The sequence below is a fragment of the Polypterus senegalus genome, chromosome 2 (genome assembly GCF_016835505.1).
Source record: "Polypterus senegalus isolate Bchr_013 chromosome 2, ASM1683550v1, whole genome shotgun sequence".
NCBI classification, from domain to species: domain Eukaryota; kingdom Metazoa; phylum Chordata; class Cladistia; order Polypteriformes; family Polypteridae; genus Polypterus; species Polypterus senegalus.
In genome coordinates, this window is record NC_053155.1 from 13,056,425 (window position 1) to 13,083,839 (window position 27,415).

A 27,415-nucleotide genomic window follows, 5' to 3' on the forward strand; every position below is an offset into this window, starting at 1 on the left:
CACGGTACTCACATGACACATTTGATATCTACACCCCCTTCTGCTGTTCAATTGACTGATTCTGGGAATTTTTGAGTCCCTCTTTGTTTAATACTATTTAACTACGTAGAATATTAAAGCAAAGAACCTGACTGGTCCTTATTATCAGAATAGTGGAAATATTGAGGTCCTAAGCATGAGTGGAAATGCTTGAACTGAGCTTATTTTGTAAAAAGAATTGATAAACGATGACGATTTGGGTCAAGAATTAGATGCAAATGTATTTACCTTTTTCCATTGTATCCTTCCAGGTGCTGCAGTTCATCTGAAACTATGAATTCCTCTCTTTCTTTATCTGAATTTGTTCTGGACTGCACCCTGAATTCCAGCCAGCAAACCTTCACAATTGCGATCCTTGGTTTAATTTATATGGTAACCCTATCTGGAAACCTCCTGGTGGTTCTGGTGATTATAATGAACCAAAAACTACAAACACCAATGTTCATTTCCATTGGGACCCTGGCAGTGATAGACCTGGTTACCAGTACCAATCTTATCCCTAAAATGATGACGCTGCTCTTAACAAACTTTTCTACTGTACCTTATAATTTTTGTTTGCTGCAGATGTACATCATCTTGCATTTGGAGGTTTTAGAAACCCTTCTGTTGGCCTTGATGGCAGTGGACCGCTACATTGCAGTGGTGCATCCACTTAGATACCCTTCTCTAGTTTCAAACAAAGTCATTTGGGTTGTGGTCTTACTGTTCAATGCTGTTGGTATCATGTTCATTACCCCGTTTGTCATGTTTGCTAAAGAGCTTCGTTTTTGTCACACTAATGTCTTGCCATATTGCTTTTGTGACTACTCCACGATGGTCCGAGTGGCTTGCAATGAAGATCCCAAGTATTTAATTCTTATATCCACAGTGGCCGCCATCCTTGGTGGAGTTCCATTGATTCTCATCCTGTTCTCCTATGGCAGGATTGCTCAGGTGGCCCTCCGAATTTCTTCTACCGATGGCAAAAGGAAAGTTTTCAGCACTTGTCTCACTCACCTGCTGGTTGTGGAGCTTTTTTACATTCCTTTACTGACCTCGTACATATTCCCCGGGGCAGGAGTACAACTGTCTGACGAGGCCTACAATACCATGGTCATTGTGGGAAATATCGTCCCACCTATGATGAATCCCTTAATCTACAGCTTCAGGAACAAGGAGATAAAGAATAGCATTTACAGGCTTTTTACAGGAACGAGAACTTCACCTGATATGGATAAACATTAGCGGAATATATCTCCTGGAGAGTACACCTTCTGGACATTTTATACATTAATATTTTGTTTTCTAAGAGATATCAAAATAAAAAATAATAAAATGGCAATGTTAAAATAAATGATCAAATGAAAATTGGAATGACATATATAATTGAGTCATTAAATTGAGAAATAAATGTGCAATCAGGTGAAAGTCATTTAATTATTACGAAATACAATGTCATCCAACCGCTCTCGTCACATACAGTATCCTCCATAATGTTTGGGACAAAGGCCCATTTTTTTCTTGATTTAGTCCTCTGCTCCACAGTTTAAATTCACAAATCAAACAATTCAGACTTGTGATTTAAGAGCACACTGTAGACTTTTATTTAAGGGAATTTGTGTAAATTTTAGTCACACTGTTTAGAAATGACAACACTTTTTCTACACGGTCCCCCCATTTCAGGGTACCAAGGGCAACAGGGCAACAACAAACCTGCACCGAGTACAAGACACTGCTAGTCTCCCTCTGATCCATCTCTTTAGTGTAATGTTGCTGTTCGCTAACAACCCACAACTCCTGACGGGGCTGCCATTTATCTTTATTATGGAGGTTTTTCCACATGTCTTGTTGGATGTTCTTGAGGCCTTTAGAAAGCAAAGGCTCCATGTCCCTGTCTGCTGGGTCCCTGTCACTTAACACCTTAGCCCCACCTCTCTCAAGAGCAGCGTGTAGCCACAAAGTGATGCTACTTTAGGACAAATTGGCAATATACTGTATTGGGAATGGTTGGACGGATATGTGCTCCTCAAAAAATTCACACTCATAAAAAAGTTTCTGAATAGTTTAAGACTGACTGAGCATCACCTTTATGAAAATGTAATATATTGCAATATACCCCAAAATATATGGAAACATCTTTCAGTAAAATGTAACATAAATGCAGTTAAAAATACAGTGCATCCGGAAAGTATTCACAGCACATCACTATTTCCACATTTTGCTATGTTGCAGCCTTATTCCAAAATTGATTAAATTCATTTTTTTCCTCAGAATTCTACAAACAACACCCCATAATGACAACGTGAAAAAAGTTTACTTGAGGTTTTTCCTCCAAACGCAAATTTATTAAGAATTAAAAAAACTGAGAAATCACACTAAAGCACTGTATATATACTTTAAGACTATATACTTTAAGACTATATTTGAAATAAAAGAAGACATAAATTTCCTTTAATATAACGCTGAAAAATGTATTTCCAGAACCTCCAGTCCTGACATACAGATAATCGCCAAACCTGCAGCAACTAATTGTCCGAAGCTTCCTAAGTGAACCAACAGAAAATGGCACAACTCCCTGCCTACAGAAAAGATGTAAAACATGTGGTCACATTTATGATACAGACTGTGTAGTTATACCACACTGCCGACTAGAACATTACATAAAGGGATCATATTCGTTCAGATCATCTAATTTGGTCTACCTCATTCTTTGTATGAAATGTCCTGACACTGCACTCTATGTGTGTGAAACTGGACAAACATTCTGCCAGAGAACGAATTTCCATAGGTTCCACATCAAGCATGGCAACACAGATGTTCCTGTAGCAGCTCACTTCAACAGCCATGGACACCATGAGAGGGACTTTAAAGTCAAAGGGCTTATGGGTAACTTCAGAACACAGCAAGAGAGAAAAGAATGGGAAATTAAACTCATGCTAAAACTGAACACATTACAACATGGTTTGAATAGAGACATGGGTCTTATGGTCAGATATGAGAATTGTTTGCATCTCTTGGACTGACCCAGACAACCTGACTACAGACTCATATTGTATTGAGAAACTCATCAGATACTTCAAAAGACTTTGTTGGACAGTTATTTAATCCAAAGATCTTGACCATCCATTGTTCTCCTTTCTTGCTAAATGAATCTTAGCCTGAAGAGGTCTATTAATTTTTTAGATTTAAGATGTTTCACTTAAAGGTTTTCCAATGTTGTTATTTGTCCTAGTATGTATGTAAACACAGGGAACTCCAGTTTCTGCATTACATCTTGCCCCGAAGAAGGGGATGAGTTGCCTCGAAAGCTTGCATATTGTAATCTTTTTAGTTAGCCAATAAAAGGTAATTTAGCTTGACTTCTCCCTACTTTAATATATTGTAAGAAACACATTTCCAAATATATTGTGTTTAAGACATGCTATATAGTGTGTGTCCAAATCCATGGCAGATCATTCATGGCTTACCTTTTTATCTCGGTAAACCTAAATCCCATCTTTCTAATGATTCTCAATTATTTTTAACTTCCTGTAAAGCACTAAAATTTGCTCAAGTCGGACGCTCCACTTACATACGTATGCTTCCGTTTACAGCCTTCCTTGTACTCGGTTAATAAAAGGTTTGTTATTTGTGATGTGTTGATTCGGTGAGAAACACATCAGAAACACATACAAGATATCTGATGGATGATATTTACAAAGCCAGATTAATATATTTGTATAATATTCTGCAATAAACCAAAATGACAGGTATCTTGAAATACAAATTCTAAAGTATATTGTACAGTGACTCTATGTATATAAAATCCAACACCTGTCTCTCTGGATGTCCATCCGCTTTTCACAAGAGAACTACTTAACGGATTTAGATCTGTTTTTTTTTCTATAATTTGCTTGAACATTTGAGTTGATTTTACGACTTCTCTCATTGCTCTATGTATCATAGTTTGCTTGCGGTACTGATTTATTTGCATGAATCCGAGAGACATGCAGCATGCCGAGGAAAGGGGGGTGAGGCCCACCTCACTCATGCACTATCCTCGGGGTGTGAACCTTACATCTACTTAGCTAGCGAATGAGATGACTACTTAATGGATTTAGATCAGTATTTTTTTTATAATTTGCTTGACCATTCTGGTTTGTGACTTCTCTCATCACTGTAAGAATCAAAGTTCGCTTGCAGGAGTGATATATTCTCGCTAATCCGAGAGAGAGGCTGCGGGCAGAGGGGAGGGGGAAGTGTGATGTCAGGAGTAGGGAGCTGGGTGGGACCCACTTCACTGTCCTGTTTCACTACTACGTGGGCGGAGCCATGGGGGGGCGGCTAGTATATTATGAATAGAATTTACAGTATATTTAAAATGTAATAGTTTTCTTAAACATATCTTACAGTATATGTTTTGTAATATTTTAAAATAATTAGGAAATATTTTTATTTAAAAAAAAAAATATTGCCATTAGCAAAAATGGCAATAACTTACATATTTTACAATACATTTCAGTATACTGAAATATATTGTAATATAAGCACATTTATTTATATAATATCTTATCATTTATTTATATAATATCTTACCTTTCTTCACAGAATCATTTTAAATGGAGTATAATGACAACGATACAGCTGGGTTTGGGAATATCAGACTTGTCTTACTAATGCCAGCCTCACACTGCATGTCTTTTCCTACAATCTTACATTGTTGTTTTCATTTAAATAATCTTAAGAATCAGAATGAGTTATAGAAGTAGCCATGTGTGCCTATTTTGCAGTATCACAGCACTTTTAAAAGCCCATCCCATAGGAATATGTTGCTGCTCACCACTGGATTTCAGACAGAACATATGAAGATATGCACATTAAAAATGAGTTATTTTATTACGTGGCTCATGAGATTTACATTTACTTATTTGGCTGACACTTTTATCCAAGGTGACTTACAACATTTATGATACGATTGGTGACGTTTCTTTTAGTTTTCCAATCAGAGCACAGGCAGGTCATGTTACTGGCTCAGGGTCACACTGTGGTGTCAGCAGTGGGATATGAGTCCACAGCCTCAGAGTCTGAGGTCAAAAGTCTTAACCATTGTGCCTCACTGCACAGAGGTTCTCATTGATGTTTCTTTTAAGAATCAACGTTGTCACAGATGTTTCTCATAAACTTCCTCTGGAGTCATGGCTTCAGACAAAAAGTAGACACAAGATGCAGTGGAGGTAAAAGGAGTCAAAATGGAGAGTTTGGTTTGAAAAGCATGGTGTTTCTTGTGTGATTTAGTCTTGTTTCCGACTCTTTCGAGGCTCTGTGTTTTTCATTATTATTGGACTGATGCCTTTATCCAAGGTGACTCACAACATTTCAGATATGTTCAGGTCCATTTCTTTTGTTTTCCAGTTGGGGCACAGGCAGATGAAATGACTTGCTCATGCTCTCTCAGTGGTGTCAGTAGTGGGATTTGAACCCACAACCTCAAGGTCTGAAGTCCAAAGCCTTAACCACTGTCTACATTTGCTTCCAGAGTAAGCTAATTTCAGCACAAGAATACAAACAAGAGCAACAAATCGTATTATTTTGTTCTGATCTCATTTCTGTCTAGGAGACACCAAAAAGATATTAAGGAGATCTCTTTCTTGATTTTTCATTCCTATGGGATACAACTGTTTGCAGTTTACTATAACCAAATGAAACTGTTCTGATTTGCTCACAGCAAGTCGTAAATCATAGAGGTGCGCTCTTACATCCGATAGCCAATGGGTGCTCGCCTGACAGTACAATGCATACAACGCACGCAAACACTGAAGAATAATGGCAGCTGTGAAGATAGAAGGAAAGAAGGGTTTTGGATTGCGCAAACGAAGGAGAGGCTTGTCAACCTTTGGAGCCAGCACTAATGGCTGTTTAATGTTCCGTGTTTAATTCCATGCAGCGATCTTTTTAGTTTTCTTCTGGCTGAGTCCATGCTGATTGGCTGCTAAATGGAGATATCCTTGCAATACTTTTGAGGCTTAGTATGGCTTTTAGAATCGGGATGAAATGTCTTGAGGGAATCTCGTGATCAGCCGACCCCTGTGATTCACTGATTTAACTTGATACCCCTAAAGACAGCAAGATTCAGCTACAGCAGTTGTTAAATTCAATGTGCTCCCCAACTAGAAGTCAAGATAAGTACTGAAAAATCTTATCAGGACAAACCTTCTTATGTTGTAGTAACAGTTTAACTATGGAGTTTGGTTACTATTTTCGCTGAATTTATATCTCATTCTCAGGATGTAGTGTCGTATACCCAATCCTGATTCCTTGTTCTATGATCTTACTACCTCCCAGCTACAAAATATTTACGGTACGCTTTATCTGTACAGAAAATCAAATTAAAGACATATAAAAATCGCTCAAGAAGGATGACATTCTATCTTCTTCATACCACCAACCATTAGTTCTGTTAAGATAACGCAATAAGGAGATCAGTTTTTTAACTATAAAGTGGCATTTGGGAATTCTTATCTACTCAGATAAATTATTAGAACATTGTGAAAATAAAATAACTCATTTTTATTGTGCATATCTTCATATGTTCTGTCTGAAATATCACTTTCTAAAATAAAATAAAATTAAATATATTGTATACTTAAGAAATTTCTGTTGTTTCCTAAAAACAAACAAACAAATAAATAAATAAATCAAATAGCATCTATACTCTCGTATAAAACCCTTGAAACTTGAAAAATTGATCATAAAATCAGACCCCGACTTATACGCCCATTTAAAAATACGACACGTACATTTTTTTTTTTTTACATCTTCTCGCCTCCTCCAATCTCGCACCAGTTTCTCAGATTCATTGAATTTTGTTGCAGCAGTGCAGTTGCCAATTCCCTTCGCCACTTCAATGACTTTTAATTTAAAACCAGCTTCATATTTTCTTTTGATCGAACGCTCCATCATAGATAAGGGATGATCTTACGATAAAGGTGTATGAGGGTGTGAGATACAAAAGATTTGTGCCTGCTCTTCAAATTAAACTTGGACTGATGAAAAATTTTGTGAAAGCGATGAACAGGGAAGATGAACGATTTCCATATTCGAGACAGACGTGTCCATGAATAACTGATGCCAAGATTAAGGAAGGCAATTTTGTCGGTCCACAAATCTGACACGTCATCAATGACAAGCGGTTAGAAGATCAGCTAGTGTGGCTGAAGGAAATCACATGGAAGGCATCTGAAGACTTTGTCGGCAACTACAGAGTGCCAGACTACGTCCAGCAGAAGCTTCAAGCATACAAAGCCAGGAAGTGCAACATCTCCCTAAAAACGAAATTTCTATGTACACACATGGACTTCTTTCCTGCTAATCTAGGTGCAGTCATTGTTGAACATGGCGTAAGATTTCATCATGACATTGCAACAGTGGAAAAGTGGTATCATATCATCATCATTACTTTTATTATTATTAATTTACTTAGCGGACACCCAAGGTGGTGTGGAATCTTATTACACTAAATATGTGACTTAACATACTGTATATATTTGCGTATAGGTTGGGTCTTGAAACCTGAAAAATAGATCATAAAATCAGACCCTGACTTACACTCCCATTTAAAAATATGACACGTAATTTTTATTTCTTTTTAACATCTTCTTGCCTCCTCCAATCTTGCACCAGTTTCTCAGACGTATCTAATTTTGTTGCAGCAGCGCAGTTACCAATTTCTTTTGCCACTTCAATGATTTTTAATTTAAAAACCAGCTTCACATTTTCTTCTGATTGAATGCTCCATCGTAGATAAGGAATGTTCTTACGATAACAGTGTATGAGGGGGTGAGATACAAAAAATCACCAATCAGTGCAAATGTCACTTAGGAATAGTTTGGGTATTATCGTGTGATCACGTAGGCACAATTCAGAGAAAAAAAGGCCGTGTGCTCCGATGCTTCAAAAAGACATCACTTCCGGTTTTCATCAAACGACATTGTTTCCGCTTCCTGTTGCCAGGTCACTTCCTGCCAAACATTTCCTATTCCCATAATACATTTCTGTATAAATACACCATTTTGACTGATAAAATTTATCAACTGTTACCTCTTTGATTCATTTGATCATTTATTTTGGTCATTTTAAAAGTAGCTCGCAAGCCGAAAAATTGTGGGCACCCCTGGCATAGATCGTTGTAGACAAGGAACACACATGAAATGCATGTGTTCCAAATAACGATATAGTATTTATAAAAGGTGTGATGACTTCTCACTCTATACAACTCTAAGCAACTGACATGCAGGTAAACAGACTTGAGCTGAGAAAACTGTGCGGGGTGGGGGATGTGATAGCAGGCTGCTTGTTTTTTGCTCCTTATCAACACATTTAAAGGACAAAAGACGCTGACGGAGAGGTGAGAAGTGATTTAAGGTGGGACGGATCTACAAGTTTTTTCATAGGCTCTGGTAATTCTAGTGTTAAGGTCAGTTCTGTTTTGGACTCAGACCTGTGAACACCTCACAATCTAATTACCTATTCGCAGCCAGGGCGCAATATATGGGAGGCTGCCCTAAACCTTTTTTGTTGTCTTTCGACTATTATTGTGACACTCTATACCATATACTCTTCATACATGACAATTATCATAAACTATACTAAAATGTGTTCTATGGGTGTGTGTAATAATATTTGGACCACAGAGAATAAGATTTAATTGAGGGCAATTTGAGAACAGAGAACGGTCCCTGCTCTGTGGACGCTGACATGTCTGCCCCTAAACTGTGTCATCAGCCCAGTTCCTAAGATATTAAAGTTCCCAAGTACTGGCAGCTTTCCAACCACCATCTCAAAGGAGAGCTGAGTTTTAAATGGTGCAGGTGTAAATTGTTCCATGCTGGGTCTCGGGGCTGTGAAAACAGAGTCATCACTGGGCTCCTGCTTATAAGAGAGCACAGGGCCAGGGGGATCACTAGTTATTTAGTTGGTCAGCATGATGGGTGAGAGTCAGTCAGGCCGCCAGACAGGAGTGGATAAAGAGGAACAGGCAGTGAAAAATTTCAGTGAAGCCTAAGGAGTTCAGGGGGGCTTAGAAGTGCAGGCTGTTTAGTGGGGTCTGTTTAACAGCTGAGGGATCTCAATAGCATGTGCTCTCACACTACTGGATGATCTGATTTATGGAAAAGGTCACTCTGTGGCAATTTGTGTAACTCCTGTAGAAGTCAACGGGGACACGGAAATCTCAATTGGGTGCCAGTGTTCTGATAAAAAGCCAGGTGGGCATTTGTTTGGAGTGGGACATCTACAGAGAAAAGGAAGAAGAACCAGCAGACAGAACAGAGGAATAATTTGTAAAACCAGGTAAAGGTGTGGTGAGAGGGACTGTATATCATAATGGATATTTAGAGTTTGGAAAGACACTACATGATAGAAAGAGGTAGAAAAGAAAGGCACTATAGAGGATATACACTGTCATAAATGGTGATCATAAAATTAATAAATAGGAGATAAAACATTATATAATAGAAAGGGGTAGATAAGAAAGGCACTTAACAGCAAATACACTGTCATAAATGATGATATGTAAAATTGATACGTAGGAGGTAAAAAACTATATCATAGAGGAAGATAAGAAAGGCACTATAGAGCATATACACTGTCATAAATGGTGATATGTAAAATTATTACATAGGAGGTAAAACATTATATAATAGTTGTAGATAAGAAAGGCACTATACAGCATATACACAGTCATAAATGGTGATATTTAAAATTAACACATTGAAAATGCACTATATGAAATATTGTACAGTATAGTATGTCCAATACATGTATAATAATAATAATAATAATAATAATAATAATAATAATAATAATACATTTTATTTATTTGTAGGCACCTTTCTAAACACTCAAGGACACCAAACAATAGGCAAAACACAGATTATAAACAAAAGTAAAATACAAAAGTTAAAATCAGACAGAGCAATTATAATCAAAGAGAAAAAGAGTCTTAAAGTAATGAGTTTTTAGTTTAGATTTGAAAATTGAAAATAATTCAATATTTCTAATCTCAGATGGTAGTGAGTTCCAGAGCTGTTGAGCAGAGCAACTGAATGCTGTGCTCCCCATAGTGGTAAGATGGGCGAAGGAGACAGTCAAGTGGATGGAGGAAGAGGACCTGAGGATGCGGGAGGGAATGGCAACTTGGAGGAGGTCAGACAGATATGGAGGGGCAAGGATGTGGAGAGCCTTAAAAGTTAACTGACGAATTTTGAATTGATTTCAGAACTGAACTGGAAGCCAATGAAGCTGCTGCAAGACAGGAGTGATATGGTGAGTAGAGGGGGTTCTAGTAATGATGAGGGGAGCTGAATTCTGGACCAGTTGAAGCTTATAAAGAGATTTGCAAGAAAGACAAAAGAAAAGGGAATTGCAATAATCCAGACGAGAAGTGACGAGGCTATGAACGAGGATAGCAGTGGTGTGGGGTGAATACGATTAATGTTACGCAAGTGGAAATATGGCAGACCAGGAGATGTTATTGATGTGGGACTGAAAGGATAAAGTACTGTCAAGAATGACACCCGTGGGGAAGGGGAGACAGATGAATTATCAATAACCATGAAAAATGATCAGTTTTGGATAATGTTGATTTTGTACCAATGAGGAGAACCTCAGATTTTGTCACTAATTTTAAATTTATTTGATTTAAGAAAATTTGAAGAAAACCAGGATTTGATTTCTGCTATGCAATCAGTAAGTGAGGAGGGTAGAAAGGAAGCAGTAGGTTTGCTAGTGAGATAGAGCTGGGTGTCATCAGCATAACAGTGGATGCTAATGTTATATTCATGAAAGATATTACAGAGGGGAAGGAGGTAAATAATGAAAAGGAGGGGCCCCAAGACAGAGCCCACCTGAAGTAACAGTGGTGGGTTGGGATATGAAAGTTTTAAGCTGAATGAACTGAGTGCGGCCTGAGAGGTAGGATTGTGGGTAATGCCAATTGAAGATAATCTATTGAGAAGAGTAGTGTGACAAACAGTGTCAAAGACTGCACTCAGATCAAGGAGGATGAGAATAGGAATTAAACCAGAATCATCGGCCATAAGGAGGTCGTTAGTAATTTTAACAAGTGCTGTTTCTGTACTGTGGAGGGGCGAAAAACCAGACTGGAACTGTTTATATAAATTATTTTGAGATAAATGAGAATGAAGTTGAATAGCTACTATTTTTTCAAGAATTTTGGAAATGAAGGGTAGATTAGAAATAGGACGAAAATTACTGAAATTAGTCGGATCAGCACCAGGTTTTTTCAGTATTGGGGTTATGGCAGCAGTTTTGAAAGATGAAGGAACAGTACCAGTAGTGAGAGAAGAGTGGATTATAGCAGAGTTAAGGAGGACCAGAGAGGGGAGGCAGGTTTTGACCAGAACTGTAGGGTTGGGGTCCAGTTGGCAGTTGAATGGCTTAGACTTACAGACAAGATCTGAGATTGCTGAGAAAGTAGGAAGCTGAAAAGACGAAAATGAGTGAGTTGGTGGGTGAAATTCAAATGCAGTACTGGAGGAATCCATACAGAGAGACTGATGAATCTTCTGTATTTTTTCATTAAAAAAGGACATAAGGGAATTGCAAAATTCAGTTGAGTAAAGATGAGAAGGTAAAGAATCCAGGGATAGTGTGATATTGTTAAGTAGTGAAAACAATGACTTGGTGTTTCCTTCATTGGAAGAAATAATGAGAGTATAATAGTTAGATTTAGTTTGGGCAATACAGTCCTTGTAAAAAAGTAGATGGTTTTTGTACATCTCACTATATAACAAACAGATAAGAAAGATGTGACTTAAAAGATAAATAAATAGGAAAGCCATTTTTTAATCCCTTTGATCAAATCTCTTCTTAAATTTGTGTCACTGGATTTTGCCCTTGAGAGGTTTCAGAAAGTGGCCTGTCCTGCCTAATCATGCTTTATGGACTGAGAAACAGCTTACAACTGATGACCCTATAGTATCCGGTGGGGTATTGTTCAGAAGTACGGCGTTCCAGGGCAGAGCGAGAGTTGTGTTAGCAGACCTGGTGTCAGATTCGTTCATTACGGGTGTTGGGCTTCACCATCAGTATGTCTCAGCTTTTCTCAGGTTTGTGATTTTATGGAAGGATATCAAAGTGACATACCACGATTTGCAGGGTAGTTTGAGAACCAGAGGATTAAACCTTTGATTTTAATAGATGATGTTGTCCTCTTAAGATGATGTCATATTAGGAGACTTCTGGTCGTGGGGTATGTCGGGCCTGCTGACTGTAGTTGCTTATCTCGAAGCCTGATCATATCAATTTCATTGACTGAAAGTCATCAGACACGTCACATTTACCGACTGAGTGCCAACCTTCTGTTACAGTTGTGTTTGCCCCTTATTGTGACAGCCAATAACAGCCAGGTGTGCTGCTTGATGGAGCCAGCGCTGGACAAAGTATTAATAGGCACGGTGAGTTCTGTCATTGTAAATAAAACACAAGACTTCAGACAGCTGAGCTCCTCTTCTGTCTGTGAATTCCAAATCTCTACTTCCAGATGAACAGACTGAAGAAACACAGAAAGAAGGTGAGGGAGTCAGCAGGGCTACCACTGGCACAATAAAAACAACAAAAAATGTAGTACTCCTGGCACAAAGGAAAGATGGTATTAATCAGATTAGTAAGCTTTCAAAATAAGGTTCTGACAGCGGGAGCACGGCCATCCATACGGGCACGGTCAAAATGTGACGCGCCCTTCCTGGGACTGCCCATTTTTATGGTAACTGGTATGAAATGGGCAGACCCTGCTCTGGGCACTGTGGGAAAGGATAGGCATTTTCTTTGGGCACCTTCTTGGAACTATGGGAGAAACAGACAATACAGTTAGCAACGGCGCCCACTCTTGTCTCAGAATGGTATTGCTTAGATCAGTAGTGCTAGGATGATGATCACCAGACACATAGATATACTGTACATAAATATATATATATATATACAGTATGTACATATAAGCTTGTGTATATCTGTGTTTTATTTTTATATTACACAATAACATTTTTAACTTTAATTTGTTGTATATTCACTAATTATTTAGCATTCAGTTTTCATAGTTTTTTTTTATTTTATTTTATTAATTTTATTACAATCCATACATAGCAATCAAGTTTTTACAAAAAAAAGAATTATGTTAAGAACAGATCGATCCCCACCCTGAGAGAGAGAGCAAGCCAAACGGTGTAAGATTTAAGGCTTGTAAAAATATCTAAATTAATAAATTCTCTGTGCTTTATAAACTTATTTTAAAATATTACTGATTAGATCCTGCCATGTTTTGAAAAAAGTCTGTACGGATCCTCTAACTGAGTATTTGATTTTTTCCAATTTCAAATAATATAACACATCAGTTTCCCACTGACTTAAAAGAGGAGAGTTTGGATTCTTCCAGTTTATCAGAATAAGTCTGCGTGCCAACAGTGTAGTGAATGCAATCACAATTTGTTTGTCCTTCTCCACTTTAAGACCCTCTGGAAGAACCCCAAACACAGCTGTTAATGATTTAGGAGGGATTGTGAGTCCAAGGCTGTCTGAGAGGTAATTTAATATTTTTGTCCATAATAATGTTAATTTTGTGCAGGCCCAGAACATGTGACCCAGTGAGGCTGGGACTTGGTTGCAACGTTCGCAGGTTGAATCATGCCCTGGAAACATTTTGGAGAGTTTTAGTCGAGACAGATGTGCTTGAAATATAATTTTAAGTTGTATAATTGTATGCTTTGCGCATATGGAGCTCGAGTGAATTCTCCGCATTGCTACTTTCCACTCCTTTTCTGATATATTAATTGAGAGGTCATTTTCCCAGTGTCCTCTTGGATCTTTGAAAGGAAGGGATTGTAAAATGATTTTATATATTGTAGAGATGGAGTCTAATTCCTTAAAATTGAGCAATATTTTTCCAGCGTGGATGAGGGTGCAAGATGAGGAAAATCTGGAAGGTTCTGTTTAACAAAGTTCCTGATTTGAAGATAGTGAAAGAAATGTGTAGCTGGAATGTTAAATTTGGAATGTAATTGTTCATAGGATGCAAAGATGTTGTCTATATAAAGATCTCTAAGCAAGTTAATTCCAATTTTTTTCCAGATATTAAAAACTGCACATGTTTGTGAAGGTTGAAAGAGGTGGTTCTCTTGCAGAGGTGCCACAGAAAGAAGCTTCTCCGTTTTAAAATGCTTTCTACATTGGTTCCAGATTCTAAGTGAGTGGAGCACAATTGGGTTATTAGTATATTGCCGATAGCGTGTGTTTATTGGAGCGCAAAGCAAGGAATACAAAGAAGTACTGCAGGATTTTACTTCTATTGTGGTCCAAGCCTGTGTATGTTCTTCTAGTTGTGTCCAGGTTCTTATCGCCTGTATATTTTCTGCCCAGTAATAAAACTGGAAGTTCGGTAGAGCCATGCCACCTTCTGCCTTTTGTCTTTGTAGGGTCGCTCTTTTGATGCGTGGATGTTTTGAATTCCAAATAAATGAGGTTATTGTTGAATCTAATTGCTTAAAGAACGATTTATTAATGTATATTGGTATGTTTTGAAATAAAAAAGGAGCATAGGAAGAATATTCATCTTAACAGGGTTAATTCTTCCAGCTAGTGTGAGATGAAGGGTTGACCATCTATGCAAGTCTTGTTTAATTTTTTCCATGCAGACGACGAAATTTTGTTGATAAAGAGCTTTATCTTTACTTGTGATGTTTACCCCGAGGTATTTAAACTGTTCTGCAATGATAAAAGGTAGGGTGTCTAATCTAATATTATATGCTTGAGAGTTCACCGGAAAGAGTACACTTTTATTTAGATTAATTCTGAGACCAGAGAGCTTTTGAAATTCGGTGAGTACTGCTAAGACTGCAGGCACAGAATTTTCTGGGTCTGAAATATACAGTACCATATCATTCATATATCATATATCATATATATAGCATTCAGTTTTCAATTCTCTCTTTTCATTTGTGGGGACCGCAGGGCTTACGGTTTTGTATTTGACTAGTTTGGAGTGTATTTGAGACGATGTTTGTTGTTAGTCATGATAGATAGATAGATAGATAGATAGATAGATAGATAGATAGATAGATAGATAGATAGATAGATAGATAGATAGTGCCATTCTTATCTATCTATCTATCTATCTATCTATCTATCTATCTATCTATCTATCTATCTATTATATGTTGCCTTTCCTTATATATCTATACCTAAATTATACAGTGCATTTCACTATCTTTCTATTTGTGATACAGTGCCTTTATCTACTGTATCTACTGTGAAAATGAACTATAACAAACATGACAGTGCAGGTTCTTCGGCCAGGAGACCCCCAAGAAATGTTATTAAGTGAGTAAATTTGAGGGTGTTGTCGGCTTCTGGTGTCAGAACTCAAGAGTAAGGCTACAGGAAGTGTCTGCTCACTGCCACATCAACTGGTCAACTGACCCTGTTGGTTGAATTACATGGGTTTTTGTCCCTGCTTCCAGATGTAGAGATTCTATCTATCTATCTATCTATCTATCTATCTATCTATCTATCTATCTATCTATCTATCTATCTATCTATCTATCTATCTATCTATCGCCTGTGTCAATTGTCCCCTGAATTGGGGAATATGTAGAAAAGGTGTTGTGTGATGAAAATGTATGGACATCCCCTTAAATGCAAGTTTGCAATGTGAATTTAAATCACAAAATCTGATTTGTAATTTTAAACCGTAGAGCAGAGAGGTGATATAGTGTTTAGACAGACAGGCTTGGCTGGCTCTAGTTTTCAGCTGATTCCATTGTCTCATATAGATCCGTGAAGTAAATTGGTAAAGCAGATGCCTTTGAAGGTTATTAGACCCTGATGAACCTGAAGATATCCCACCCATGGGTCTTACACTGATTGGTAGGCCACATAGCTTAGTCGATGAGGTATTGGCTGTGCAGATTACTTCTCCTCATAAACTGCCTATAGGAAAACATGTTACACTCGGATTAAAATCCTGAGTTTAAAATGGATGTAATTTTCTAAAATGTTTGGTCACTTGGGAATCTTCCACTTGTCATATGGGCTGGAGACGGTGGCACAGGACACACGGCTGGAGATGGCAGAGTTAAAGATGCTAAGATTTGCATAGGGTGTGACGAGGATGGACAGGATTAGAAATGAGGACATCAGAGGGTCAGCTCAGGTTGGACAGTTCAGAGACAAAGTCAGAGAGGCGAAATTGTGTTGGTTTGGACATGTGCAGAGGAGAGATGAGGGGTATACTGAGAGAAGGGTGCTAAGGATAGAGCTGCCAGGCAAGAGGAGAAGAGGAAGGCCTAAGAGAAAGTTTATGGATGTGGTGAGAGAGGACATGAAGGTGATGGGTGTGACAGAGCAAGATGTAGACAGAAAGAGATAGAAAAAGATGATCTGCTATGGTGACCCCTAACAGAAGCAGCCAAAAGAAGAAGAAGAGTCAAGATGTTAATGATTTTGTGTTAGCATGTGAAACATTATATTATGTGAAGCCAGCACAGGGACTATCTGTAACAACCAATCTTTGAATCGAATATCAGTTTCCCATAGTTACTTAGAGAATGGGTGGGGGTCCCTTCTTGAAAAGTAAGAATGGTTACATTCGGAAGTACCTTTGACCCGCTTCATTTATGGTCTATTTAGGGAGCAGACCTCCAATCACTGTTATCATGTGACATACACTGCTGTAATGGTAATGAATCTTACAAGGCTGACTCTCACTTATTTTCTGCTTGTTGTTTTTACTAGATGAATTGACGAAGTCAGCCATGATGTGGAATGGGACAGTGACAGTGTCAGAGTTTGTACTACATTGTGCGATAGACCCTGAGCAGAGGACCATTACAATCGTGTCACTTGCTCTCATCAACTTGGTGACACTCATTGGAAACCTGCTAGTAATTGCAGTTATCACTATGAACCCTCATCTCAAGACACCGATGTTTTTGTACATCTGCTTCTTAGCCATCATTGATGTCGTTAACAGCACCAATGTTATACCACGTATGCTGGCTATCCTGCTCTTCAACTCTTCAACCGTGCCTTACGGACCCTGCTTACTGCAGCTGCCTGTCGTGTACTACCTTGGGGTTTTGGAGGGCAATCTTTTGCTAGTTATGGCCTGTGACCACTATGTGGCAGTGGTTTATCCCCTGAGGTATCCATCGATTGTTACGAGTAAAGTCGTCTGGGCCAGCATCTTCCTGGTGAACATTATTGGTGCGGTGATCCTTACGCCATACCTGGTTTATGTAAGAGAACTCTCCTTTTGTCGCACCAATGTCTTGCCTTACTGTTTCTGTGACTATGCGACAATGGTTCAAATCGCATGTACCGATGACCCCAATTATATTGTCATTTTGTCCATCACAACAGGAATATCGGCATCATACTGTGTGACGCTGACCCTCTTTTCCTACTACAAAATCGCTCGAGCTGCTCTGAAGATCTCCTCCGTCAAAGGGAAACAGAAGGTCTTCAGTACTCTGCTGACCCACCTGCTCTGGGCCTCTTCTATTGCCCTCTGATGATCTCCTACATACTCCCTGGAGTCGGGGTGAAGCTGTCGGCTGAAGCCTGCACTTCTTTAATCATTGTAGCCATCCTAGTCCCTCCGATGATGAATCCCTTAATCTACAGCTTTAGGAAAAAGGAAATAAAAAGCAGCATCCACAGACTTGTCACGGGAAAGAGAACAAATCCCGAGATCGATGATCCGTAGTAAACAGGAATGAAAGGGAGCACAAGTGGTGACCCATAATTTACAACTGGAAGTAAAGAGAAAATTAATTATAGCATAACAGAAGTGTCTTTGTGTAAGTTAAGATTATTCACACAAAGTGTAGGTACGATTTCACTTACAATGAACAATAGCATACGGGTATGATAAGATCAAGTCCTACAAAAGATTGGGACACTGAATGGATTAACGGGGCAATGAAGGAATACAAATCATACGTAGCACCCACAAGCCATCCTTAGCATTCACAGACAATAGAAAATTCAGAAACGGCGTGGAAATTAAAATCGATAAATTCATATGCTATTTTATCACTGACACTTTGTGTGATATTTATATAATGCAGTTAACTGGGATTAGGAATATCTGGAAATTATCCCACAGATAACATAATTAGCAACCCACTGATTTGCTGATGCTGATTTCTGGCCATGAATATATTTTTAGCTCTTATTCTGCTTCCCATTGAAACTAGACAGTTTTGACAAGCTGTATGCCTTCCAACTGACATTTTTTTTTGCTTTCCTATGAATTTATTTGTTTAATTAGAAAATAGAAATTTTGCTTTAATTGTTAACACAATAAATAAGTCTATATCTGCTAATTCTAGGTTTAGTATATACTTCTGATCATGTTGTTTGTAAGTTGCACAATGTTAGCTACAAAACTCAGATGAAAATGATGTCAATATTCAGAATGTCAAATTGTGAGCTCTAATTGCAAATAAAGTCATTTACAAGTCAGCATTCTCTATGTCTCTGTTTGGGATTTGTTCTTAGCTGGGATAAGCTCCAGTACCCACTGTGACCCTGATCTGGATTGAACGGGTAGGCATGACATTGTTGTGACTGTCCGGGCTGGCTCCACCCTCCCTGGTTCCTTCCGGGAGAAACTTGAACCCGGAAACCTTCAATAGTCCTGAACCGAGATGAGCCAGGCAAATGAGGACACACGCAGAGTCATCAAGGGGTTGGTGCAAAAGTGTAAAGTGCTTTTATTAAAAACCAGACAAAAAACAAGCAGCCCGTCAACAAATAAATAATCCATTAAAATGTGAAAATGTGGAGGTTTAATGTTCAAGAAATAACCTACTAAAAATTAGGTTAAAATCCCAGGGAGGTTTCTTCTTACAAAATCAATTTGAGCCCCAATGCCACTTTTTGAATTCTGGCATCTCCCCAGCTTATCCCAACAGGACCTTGCAGTGTTAGGAGATGTAAGTGTGGTCTTCCACAAAAATCCTGGGTTCAGGGTCCTATTGCTGATCCATCTGCGACCGTAGGACCCCCTCCTGAACCCCACTCATGTCCCCCTCAGCTAGACCTGGTGTGACAGGGCTGCTCCTACTCCTCTGCTTAGTTCTAAGCAGCACCCTTTTTTCCAGGCCTATGCTCATTTCTTTAAGGGCCTACTCCTGACCACCTGCCTCCAATTTTCCTGACACAGGTTCATGAGCAGTCTTGCCTCTTTCTTCTTCCATTCATTCTCTCTTTGATCTGATTCTTCTCGCTTTTGATCTGATCTTCCTTTGATCACCCCTTTCTACCATGTAGGCTCCCTTATGTACTGGCTGATTGGGTGCAGGAGCCGTCCTATCTAAGGTAAGTCGTTTGTCTTGGCTATCTATCTCTACTCTTAACCCCGTACGAAATGCTATTGCTGTGCTAGGACATGATAATTGTTTAATAAAATCTTCTGTAAAAGTACACAATACTCTAATAACCAATCTCAATGCACATAGAAAATCTAGGCAATATGGCATAAACACCAATAATTTAATTACAATTACTACTTTAGATGAACAATGTATTAAAACTATTAAAACAGACTATAGATTAAACAAAAAACACACACAGAGCGGCGCTAACAAAAATAACTTAGTTCCTGTTCCAAATATCAATAACGCACATAGTATTAATTTCTGCCCCTCCGAAACATTAAATATGGCACTATTAAATGTTAGAGCTTTAACTGACAAGACGTTTTTTATCAACGATCTTATTAGTGATAGAAAAATTGATTATATTGCACTGTGAAAATGTGGCTTAGCTCAGATGGTGCAACTGTTTTAATTGAATCTGTGCCTCCAAATTACAGTTTTACGCATTCGGACTGCCAGGGAAAAGGGGCGGCTTGGCAAACATTTACTAGCGTTAAAATGTAAAGATGTCAATTTTGATAAATTCGAGTCCTTTGAGTATCTTACCGTTATTATTCATGGAGATTCTCAAGTTCTAGTATTTCCGTGTATAGACCTCCTAAATTTAACGCGTTTTTTTGAGGAATTCTCTGACTTAATGTCAATTTTAATTACTAACTATGACACACCTCTAATAGTTGGCGACTTTAATTTTCATATAGATAATCAGTGTGACCTAAAAGTAAAAGAATTTATGAACCTCCTGGACTCTTTTGATTTGAGACAGCTCGTTAATCAGCCTACACATAAAGCAGGTCATACGCTAGACTTAGTGATTACTAAAGGACTAAAGTTGATATAAAGCAGATCATTGATATTGGTCTATCAGACCATTTTCTTCTACTTTTAATATAGAAATAATGATAAAAACACTCATGAGAAGCATATTGTTAAAAAACGCTTCTTTGACTCATCAGCAGCTTTAAAACTTACAAACATTCTAAGCAATCAGTCCGTTTATAGTGCCAACTATAATAGCGAGGATAATGTAAATAGTAAGGTGGAAAGATTTAATACTAAAGTGAGAGCTGCTGTTGACATAGTTGCACCTGAAAAGACAGTGAAAAAATCTTCTAGCATTGTTATACCGTGGAAGACCCAAAGAGTGTTGGATTTAAAGAGAACATGTGTAGAGCTGAGCGTAAATGGAGGAAACTAAACTACTATCCACTATGAAATATTAAAAGTTAAAATAACAGAATACAATAACACTGTCCGTCTTGAGAGGCGCTGCTATTTCTCTAAGATTATAAATAACAATGCTAGTAATCCCAGAGTCTTATTTTCTACAATTGATCGCCTGCTAAACCCAGGTAACTCAAAGGAATGCCTCCTAAGTACTTCCAGTGAAACCTGTGAGGCTATTGCTGTATTTTTCAATCAAAAAATTAATGATATTAGAAATAACATAGTATATCTCCCCAACACTAAGGATCCTCCTAAACCCCAGTACTCCTGTTATAAACAAATTAAACTCTTTCACTAGGATAGATTTACCTGATTTACAAAAATAATATCTCAATTAAAACCTCCACCTGCCCTTGACCCAATACCAACAAGGTTTTTCAAAGAAGTATCAGGCGTGCTAATTGATAATATTCTTGACATAGTAAATTCGTCATTAGATACTGGGGTCTTCCCAGACTGTCTTAAGACTGCTGTAGTTAAACCCCTACTTAAGAAACATAATCTTGACCCTCTTTTTTTGAAAATTTTAGCCCCATCTCTAACCTGCCTTCTTAAGTAAAATTCTGAGAAGGCAGTCATTATGCAGTTAAATGACCACCTAAATAAACATGCTATTCTTGATAAATTTCAGTCAGGTTTTAGAACAAATCACAGCACAGAAACTGCACTCGTTAAAGTAGTAAATGACTTGGGTAAATGCAGACAGAGGCCATTTATCTGTTCTCATCCTCTTAGATCTGAGTGCTGCATTTGACACCATTGATCACAATATTCTTAGAAATCGCCTTAGTCAATGGGTGGGCCTCTCTGGCAGTGTCTTAAATTGGTTTGAATCCTACCTGGCAGGGAGAAAATTTTGTTAGTTGTGGTAATCACAACTCAAAGACACCTGATATCCATATGGTGTTCCACAAGGCTCTATCCTGGGTCCGCTGCTCTCTCAATCTACATGCTTCCGTTAGGTCAGATTATCTCAGGGCACAACGTGAGCTACCACAGCTATGCTGATGACACACAGCTGTACTTATCAATAGCACCTGATGACCCGATTCTCTTGATTCACTAACACAATGTCTGACTTGTATCTCAGAATGGATGAATAGTAACTTTCTCAAGTTAAATAAAGAGAAAACTGAAATTTAGTGATTGGCAATAATGGATACAATGAGGCTATTAGAAATAAACTGGATACATTAGGATTAAAAGTCAAGACGGAGGTAAAAAGCTTAGGGGTAATTGTTGACTGTAATCTGAATTTTAAATCACATATTAATCAGATCACTAGGACAGCATTTTTTCACTTAAGAAACATAGCAAAAGTTAGACCTCTTATATCACTGAAAGATGCTGAGAAATTAGTTCACGTGTTTGTTTTCAGTCGACTAGATTACTGTAACGCACTCCTCTCAGGACTACCCAAAAAGACATAAATCGTTTGCAACTAGTGCAGAATGCAGCTGCTAGAATCCTAACTAGGAAAAGAAAATCCAACACATTTCTCCAGTTTTGATGTCACTACATTGGTTACCTGTGTCATTCAGGATTGACTTTAAAATTCTGCTTATGGTTTATAAAGCCTTAAATAATCTCCCATCTTATATATCGGAATGTCTGACACCTTATATTCCAAATCGTAACCTCAGATCCTCAAATGAGTGTCTCCTTAGAATTCCAAGAACAAAACTTAAAAGAAGTGGTGAGGCGGCCTTCTGCTGTTATGCACCTCAAATCTGGAATAGCCTGCCAATAGGAATTCGCCAGGCTGATACAGTAGAGCACTTTAAAACACTGCTGAAAACACATTACTTTAACATGGCCTTCTCATAACTTCACTGTCATTAAAATCCTGATACTCTGTATATCCAGCTCATAACTATTCATGGTGGCTCTAAAATCTGTACTAACCCCTACTCTCTCTTCTGTTTCTTTTTCCGGTGTCTATTTTGGTGGTGGCTCACCATGATGTTCCAACAGTGATGGATTAAAAGCCAGAAGTCTGAATGACCATCATCATCAAGAATGTCCAAAAGAACCCTAAATACAAAGAGGACTATTTTATTTATGTTAGGTGGAATGCCCAGAGGGGACTGGACGGTCTTGTTGCCTGGAACCCCTGCAGATGTTGTTTTTTTCTGTCCTTCCTGGCCATCGGACCTTACTCCTTTTCTATGTTAACTAATGTTGTCTTATTTTAATTTCTTATTTTGTCTTTTATTTTTCTTCATTATGTAAAGCACTTTGAGCTACTTTTTTGTATGAAAATGTGCTATATAAATAAATGTTGTTGTTGTCCTCAGCCTATGAGGTACCTGACTGATCCGCTCGCATTTACACATGAATGCATGATCAACCAGGCACCCCTATTAACCCTGGAGTGGTGATGGCATTGTCACCCGTTCAGAGCCTGCACGCTCCGGGGCCTGATTGCTTATTTAAAAATTATGCTTCATCACAGATCCCCTATCACAATTCTCTGTCAAATTTACAATTGATTTCTTTCCAATAGATGAATTTAGAATGCCAAAAGAACAAACAAAATTGCATGAAAATACTCTTTGCCAAGCCCCCCATTGCACAGCCATTTCATAAGCAATTTTGAGGACACCAGTCCCCAAGGTCCCTCCACTTTCCCTCTGTCGAGATTAGATGGATCTGACCATATTAATCTAAAAGGGGGACTCTCGTTTGGATGACAAACAACAGGAGACCAGTGCTTGATTTGCGCTGGAACCAGGGCTAGCTCTATGCATAGTCCGAGCAGGCAGCGGCCTAGGGGGTCCTAAAACCCCTCCTTGAACCTCCCCACCCCATTCTGGAGATGAAAGCCAATCCTGGGCTCAGCTGTTTCACATGAAATTTTAAGAATACCAATCTTTAAGAGACACCCCCAAACTTTTCGATTTGATATGTGATCTCAAGGGTTCTGATCTCCAATGGGGACCATCCTCTTCCTCCTTCATCAAGTTTAGTAATGAATCTAAAAGGAGGATTCTCTTTTGGATATCTCTTTTTAGGCTCTAGCAATCAACACTGCCTAGTTGCGCAATTGAGCAGGCTTGGCTAGAACTGACCGGATCTCAGCTCTGACACTTCTGAGCTCTGTGGAACTCCAAATGCACTCTGGGAATATTTGTTTTTAAAATTTTTTATAATGTTTAAATAAATAGCATTTATTACAAAGTTTATTTAACATGCTGACTGCCACAGTAAAAATAGGCAAATTTGATCCATATGCCAATGTAAAATCAGGATAGTTTTTTAAAAATATACAAATAAAGTATATTTTGTTGTTAATTCCTTGACAGCTGAATATTCTGAAAAGCACACAAACCAATGGTTTTACACATATATCAATATGCTTGCTGTGGCTGCTGTTGGCGCCTGTTCGGTGTCTCTGGTGGCAGAGGTGGCATGGGGGTGGCCCTATGGCCAACAGGAATGCGTGGTGGGTCGGCTGCGTGGTTGTCTTTGTGCCACAGGTGGACAGCAGTGACAGTCATAGTGTCACACAATCTGGTCTGTACCTCTTGTTATCATAAATGGCAGTCCTCCCAGGTGAACGTTGCCATAGGCGCATCAGCTACACGACTGTGTTCAGCACCACGAACGGCTAAGGAGAGATCAGCAGATGTTGGTACCTCACTTTCGTTTTCAATCTCCATCTCCACATCACTTGTATCAAAATCAGAGTCCAACAAGTCAGAGTATGATTTAGCAAAAACATCACCTACTGACTATCTTGCTTTGCGCATTCACTTTGGTCCATTTTAATAGTTGTTTGTTTTTATCCTACTCATTTACTTGTAGAGCATCAAAGTCAAATCAATGAAGCAAACTTTCCTTCTAGCAAAGAGAGTTAATTAATTAATTAAGTGAATTTATTAAAATGTAATGGCAAGTTTTTTCGCAGTTTACAGCTGATTACCATCCTCTACCCCAAATTTCAACAAAAATTGACATCCGCCCTGAACGAGTTAAAGAAAAACTCACAACAAAAATGTATTTTTAATGAAAAAAGTTTATTTGAGGTACATTGCAGTTAACATGTGGGTTTAAAAGAAGGAGACATTAGTGGTCACAATGCCTAAAGGTGATTGAGACAGAGTTACCGATTTACTGGCACTTTGTAGATGCTCCATATGTGCGTTACATGTATAGTTTAGCATATATTTACAGTAGGATATACATACATACCGCATGTCAACATGCCATATTTGAATTTGAAAATCAGTTTCATTGCAACTTGCTAGACCACCCAGATCTCCAAGCGACACCCCACCCCACTCTCACTCATCGATTTTGATATGCAATCGCGAGGTCACTGACCCTCATCCTTTGTCAATATTGGTTACAGATCAGACCGTATAGATCTAAAAGTGAGACTCTCTTTTGGATATCTCCTTTTTTTGGGTTCTTGCAACTAACACTGCCTAGGGGCACATCATATCCTTGAACTGACCCGAGTGGTGCTGACTGGATCTCAGCTCCACACCTCATCAGGTCTGTGAGTGAAAAAGAATGAGACATTATTGACCACAATTACGACTAAAGCCGCTTGAGATGAAGGTATCAACTTACCAGAGCTTTGCAGTTGCTCCCATTGCGATTGCGTGTGACAAGTACAGTTTAGCATATATTTACAGTAGGATATACATGCATACTGCATGTTAACATATTTGATTTAGAAAATCTGTCTCATTGCAATTTGCTAGACCACCCAGATCTCCAAGCGACACCCCACCCCACCCTCACTCATCGATTTGATATGCAATCGCGAGGGCACTGCCCCTCCTCCTTTGTCAATACTGGTTACAGATCTGACCGTGTGGATCTAAAAGTGAGACTCTCTTTTGGATATCTCCTTTTTTTCAGCTCTTGCAACCAACACTGCCTAGGGGCACATTGTACCCTTGAGCCGACCCTGCTGGAGCTAACCGGACCACAGCTCCACACCTCATCAGGGGCCTCATGAATAAAAGGTGCGTACTCACAAAAATGTTGCGTACGCCCGATGTATAAAACCTAAACCTGGCGTAAAGCCACACACATTTTCACTGTAGCTCAATCCTTGGCATACACAAGTTCTCCGCTCGGTTTTGCAGACTGGCGGCACACAGTGTCAAAGCAGTACTACTTTTCCTGTGTGGTTTCCCTTTCTTTTTTAGATCCACATCCCTGACCCGGCTTTATCAAATACACTGAAATTAACTGCATATTGTTTATTAGTTTAAGGCATCTGATTGTAGTTAACCAGTAACAATATAATGGTCCACAGGATGGTCAAGCTATTCCAAATACCATAGCTGCTTTAGCATTGTTACTCTCACTGCACCTTCTTCTTCTTCTTTCAGCTGCTCCTATTAGGGGTTGCCACAGCAGATCATCTTTTTCCATATGACTCTCACTGCACCAGTCGGAGTATTTATCCCACTGTATCTGAGTGGGGAATTACAGCTCTACAGCAGCTGATCAGAAAGAGAATTATCGGTATACAGCATCAAGCACACGCTGCCTTAGCCATGCTGACTATTTGAACTGCTCTCATACGACAAACACTTCAGAGCCTTTTCTGTACGGACCTCGCAGTTCAGAAACAGTTTCATCCCAAGAACTCTAAACGCACTCAATCAGTCCATCAAGTGTTCGTTGTAGAATTATTTGTACTTATAAGTACAATTACCTCACTGTAAACCTGCACTACAGTTATAATATTGCACAACCTGAGCCACTTTATAAAGCCCGTATTTACATATGATGACAATATCATTTTTAAGATTAAATACAGCAAAATATGTTTATTACATTATACAAATAAAATGTTAACATCATTGAAATAATCTATATTATTAATAATTAAACGTGAGGACGCGATGGAGAGCGGTAGCGAGGAGCTGGCGCACCGTTCAGGGATTGTTCCTGCCTCGCACTGTATGCTTGCTGGGGCTGGTGCGACACTGGAAGGATAGATGGATAGAATAATTAAACATGTACTATGAAGATATTTCAATGTTCCTTAAAAGTTCTTAAGAATCGGTGTTCTAAGCTTACAGATGGCTTAACGTCTATTACTGAGCTGATTGTGTGGTGATTGGGTACTTGGAGAAAGAAAAGGAAGGACAGGAATTGGGGGTTAGTAGGTTTGAAAGTGACAGTACTGCTGCAATAAATTATTTAATCGAAGGTTGCGTGCGCCGCAGCAAGCATCTTGCGTGAGGCAAGAACAATCTCTGGACGGGGTGCCAGATCATCACTATCACTGCGCCACCATGTTCCCATGTTTTAATAACATGTGTCACGCATGCTGCGAGTAGGAGGAGGCTCGCGACGGACCCGAAATCGCTTCGAAGGACGTTTGCCGGTAGGGAATGACGGGGTACTAACCTTTCTGCTCTCTCTTCCAGGAAAAAAGACGCTCCGCCATCGTAGCCTGACCGCACCACGTCCACTTCCGCCCTTCCTCCGCCATCTTCCCTGACGTCAGGAATCCCGTCATCCCTCACGCCTCCTTCCCAGCATTCCTCCACTTCCGGTTCCTCCTATATAAAAATGGCCGCCGACGCAAGTGAAGGCGTCGCGCATATGAACAATTGTTTTTGTTGTTTATGACAGTTGACCTTGTTTATTTTGCTTATTTACAGTATACGGGGCCGGAAACCCCAACCCTTTACGCTGTGTTCTGTCCTTATTCTTTACTGTGGCGTAGCCGGCAGGATTTACTGCACCGAAGAAGCAAAAAC

The 27,415-nt window shown here is 38.9% G+C and overlaps 2 protein-coding genes across 2 annotated transcripts; both read left to right on the forward strand.

Annotated features, from left to right (window-relative positions):
* Nucleotides 1-312: 312 nt before the first annotated feature.
* On the forward strand, nucleotides 313-1,263 carry LOC120524164 (olfactory receptor 1M1-like). Its single transcript, XM_039746044.1, has one exon. The coding sequence runs from the start codon at nucleotides 313-315 to the stop codon at nucleotides 1,261-1,263; it is 951 nt and encodes a 316-aa protein (XP_039601978.1).
* A 15,350-nt stretch (nucleotides 1,264-16,613) lies between these two features.
* LOC120524165 (olfactory receptor 1E5-like) lies at nucleotides 16,614-17,579 on the forward strand. Its single transcript, XM_039746046.1, has 2 exons — nucleotides 16,614-16,638; nucleotides 16,801-17,579. The coding sequence occupies exons 1-2, from the start codon at nucleotides 16,614-16,616 to the stop codon at nucleotides 17,577-17,579; spliced, it is 804 nt and encodes a 267-aa protein (XP_039601980.1).
* The last annotated feature ends 9,836 nt before the right edge of the window (nucleotides 17,580-27,415 follow it).

What these genes read in the sequence shown, in the direction of transcription:
- LOC120524164 (XM_039746044.1), top strand. Translation starts at nt 313, where the DNA reads ATGAATTCCTCTCTTTCTTTATCTGAATTTGTTCTGGACTGCACCCTG.
- LOC120524165 (XM_039746046.1), top strand. Translation starts at nt 16,614, where the DNA reads ATGGGTGGGGGTCCCTTCTTGAAAA. An exon ending in TGGGGGTCCCTTCTTGAAAA is followed by an intron (nt 16,639 to 16,800) that starts GTAAGAATGGTT and finishes TGTTTTTACTAG; the next exon opens with ATGAATTGACGAAGTCAGCC.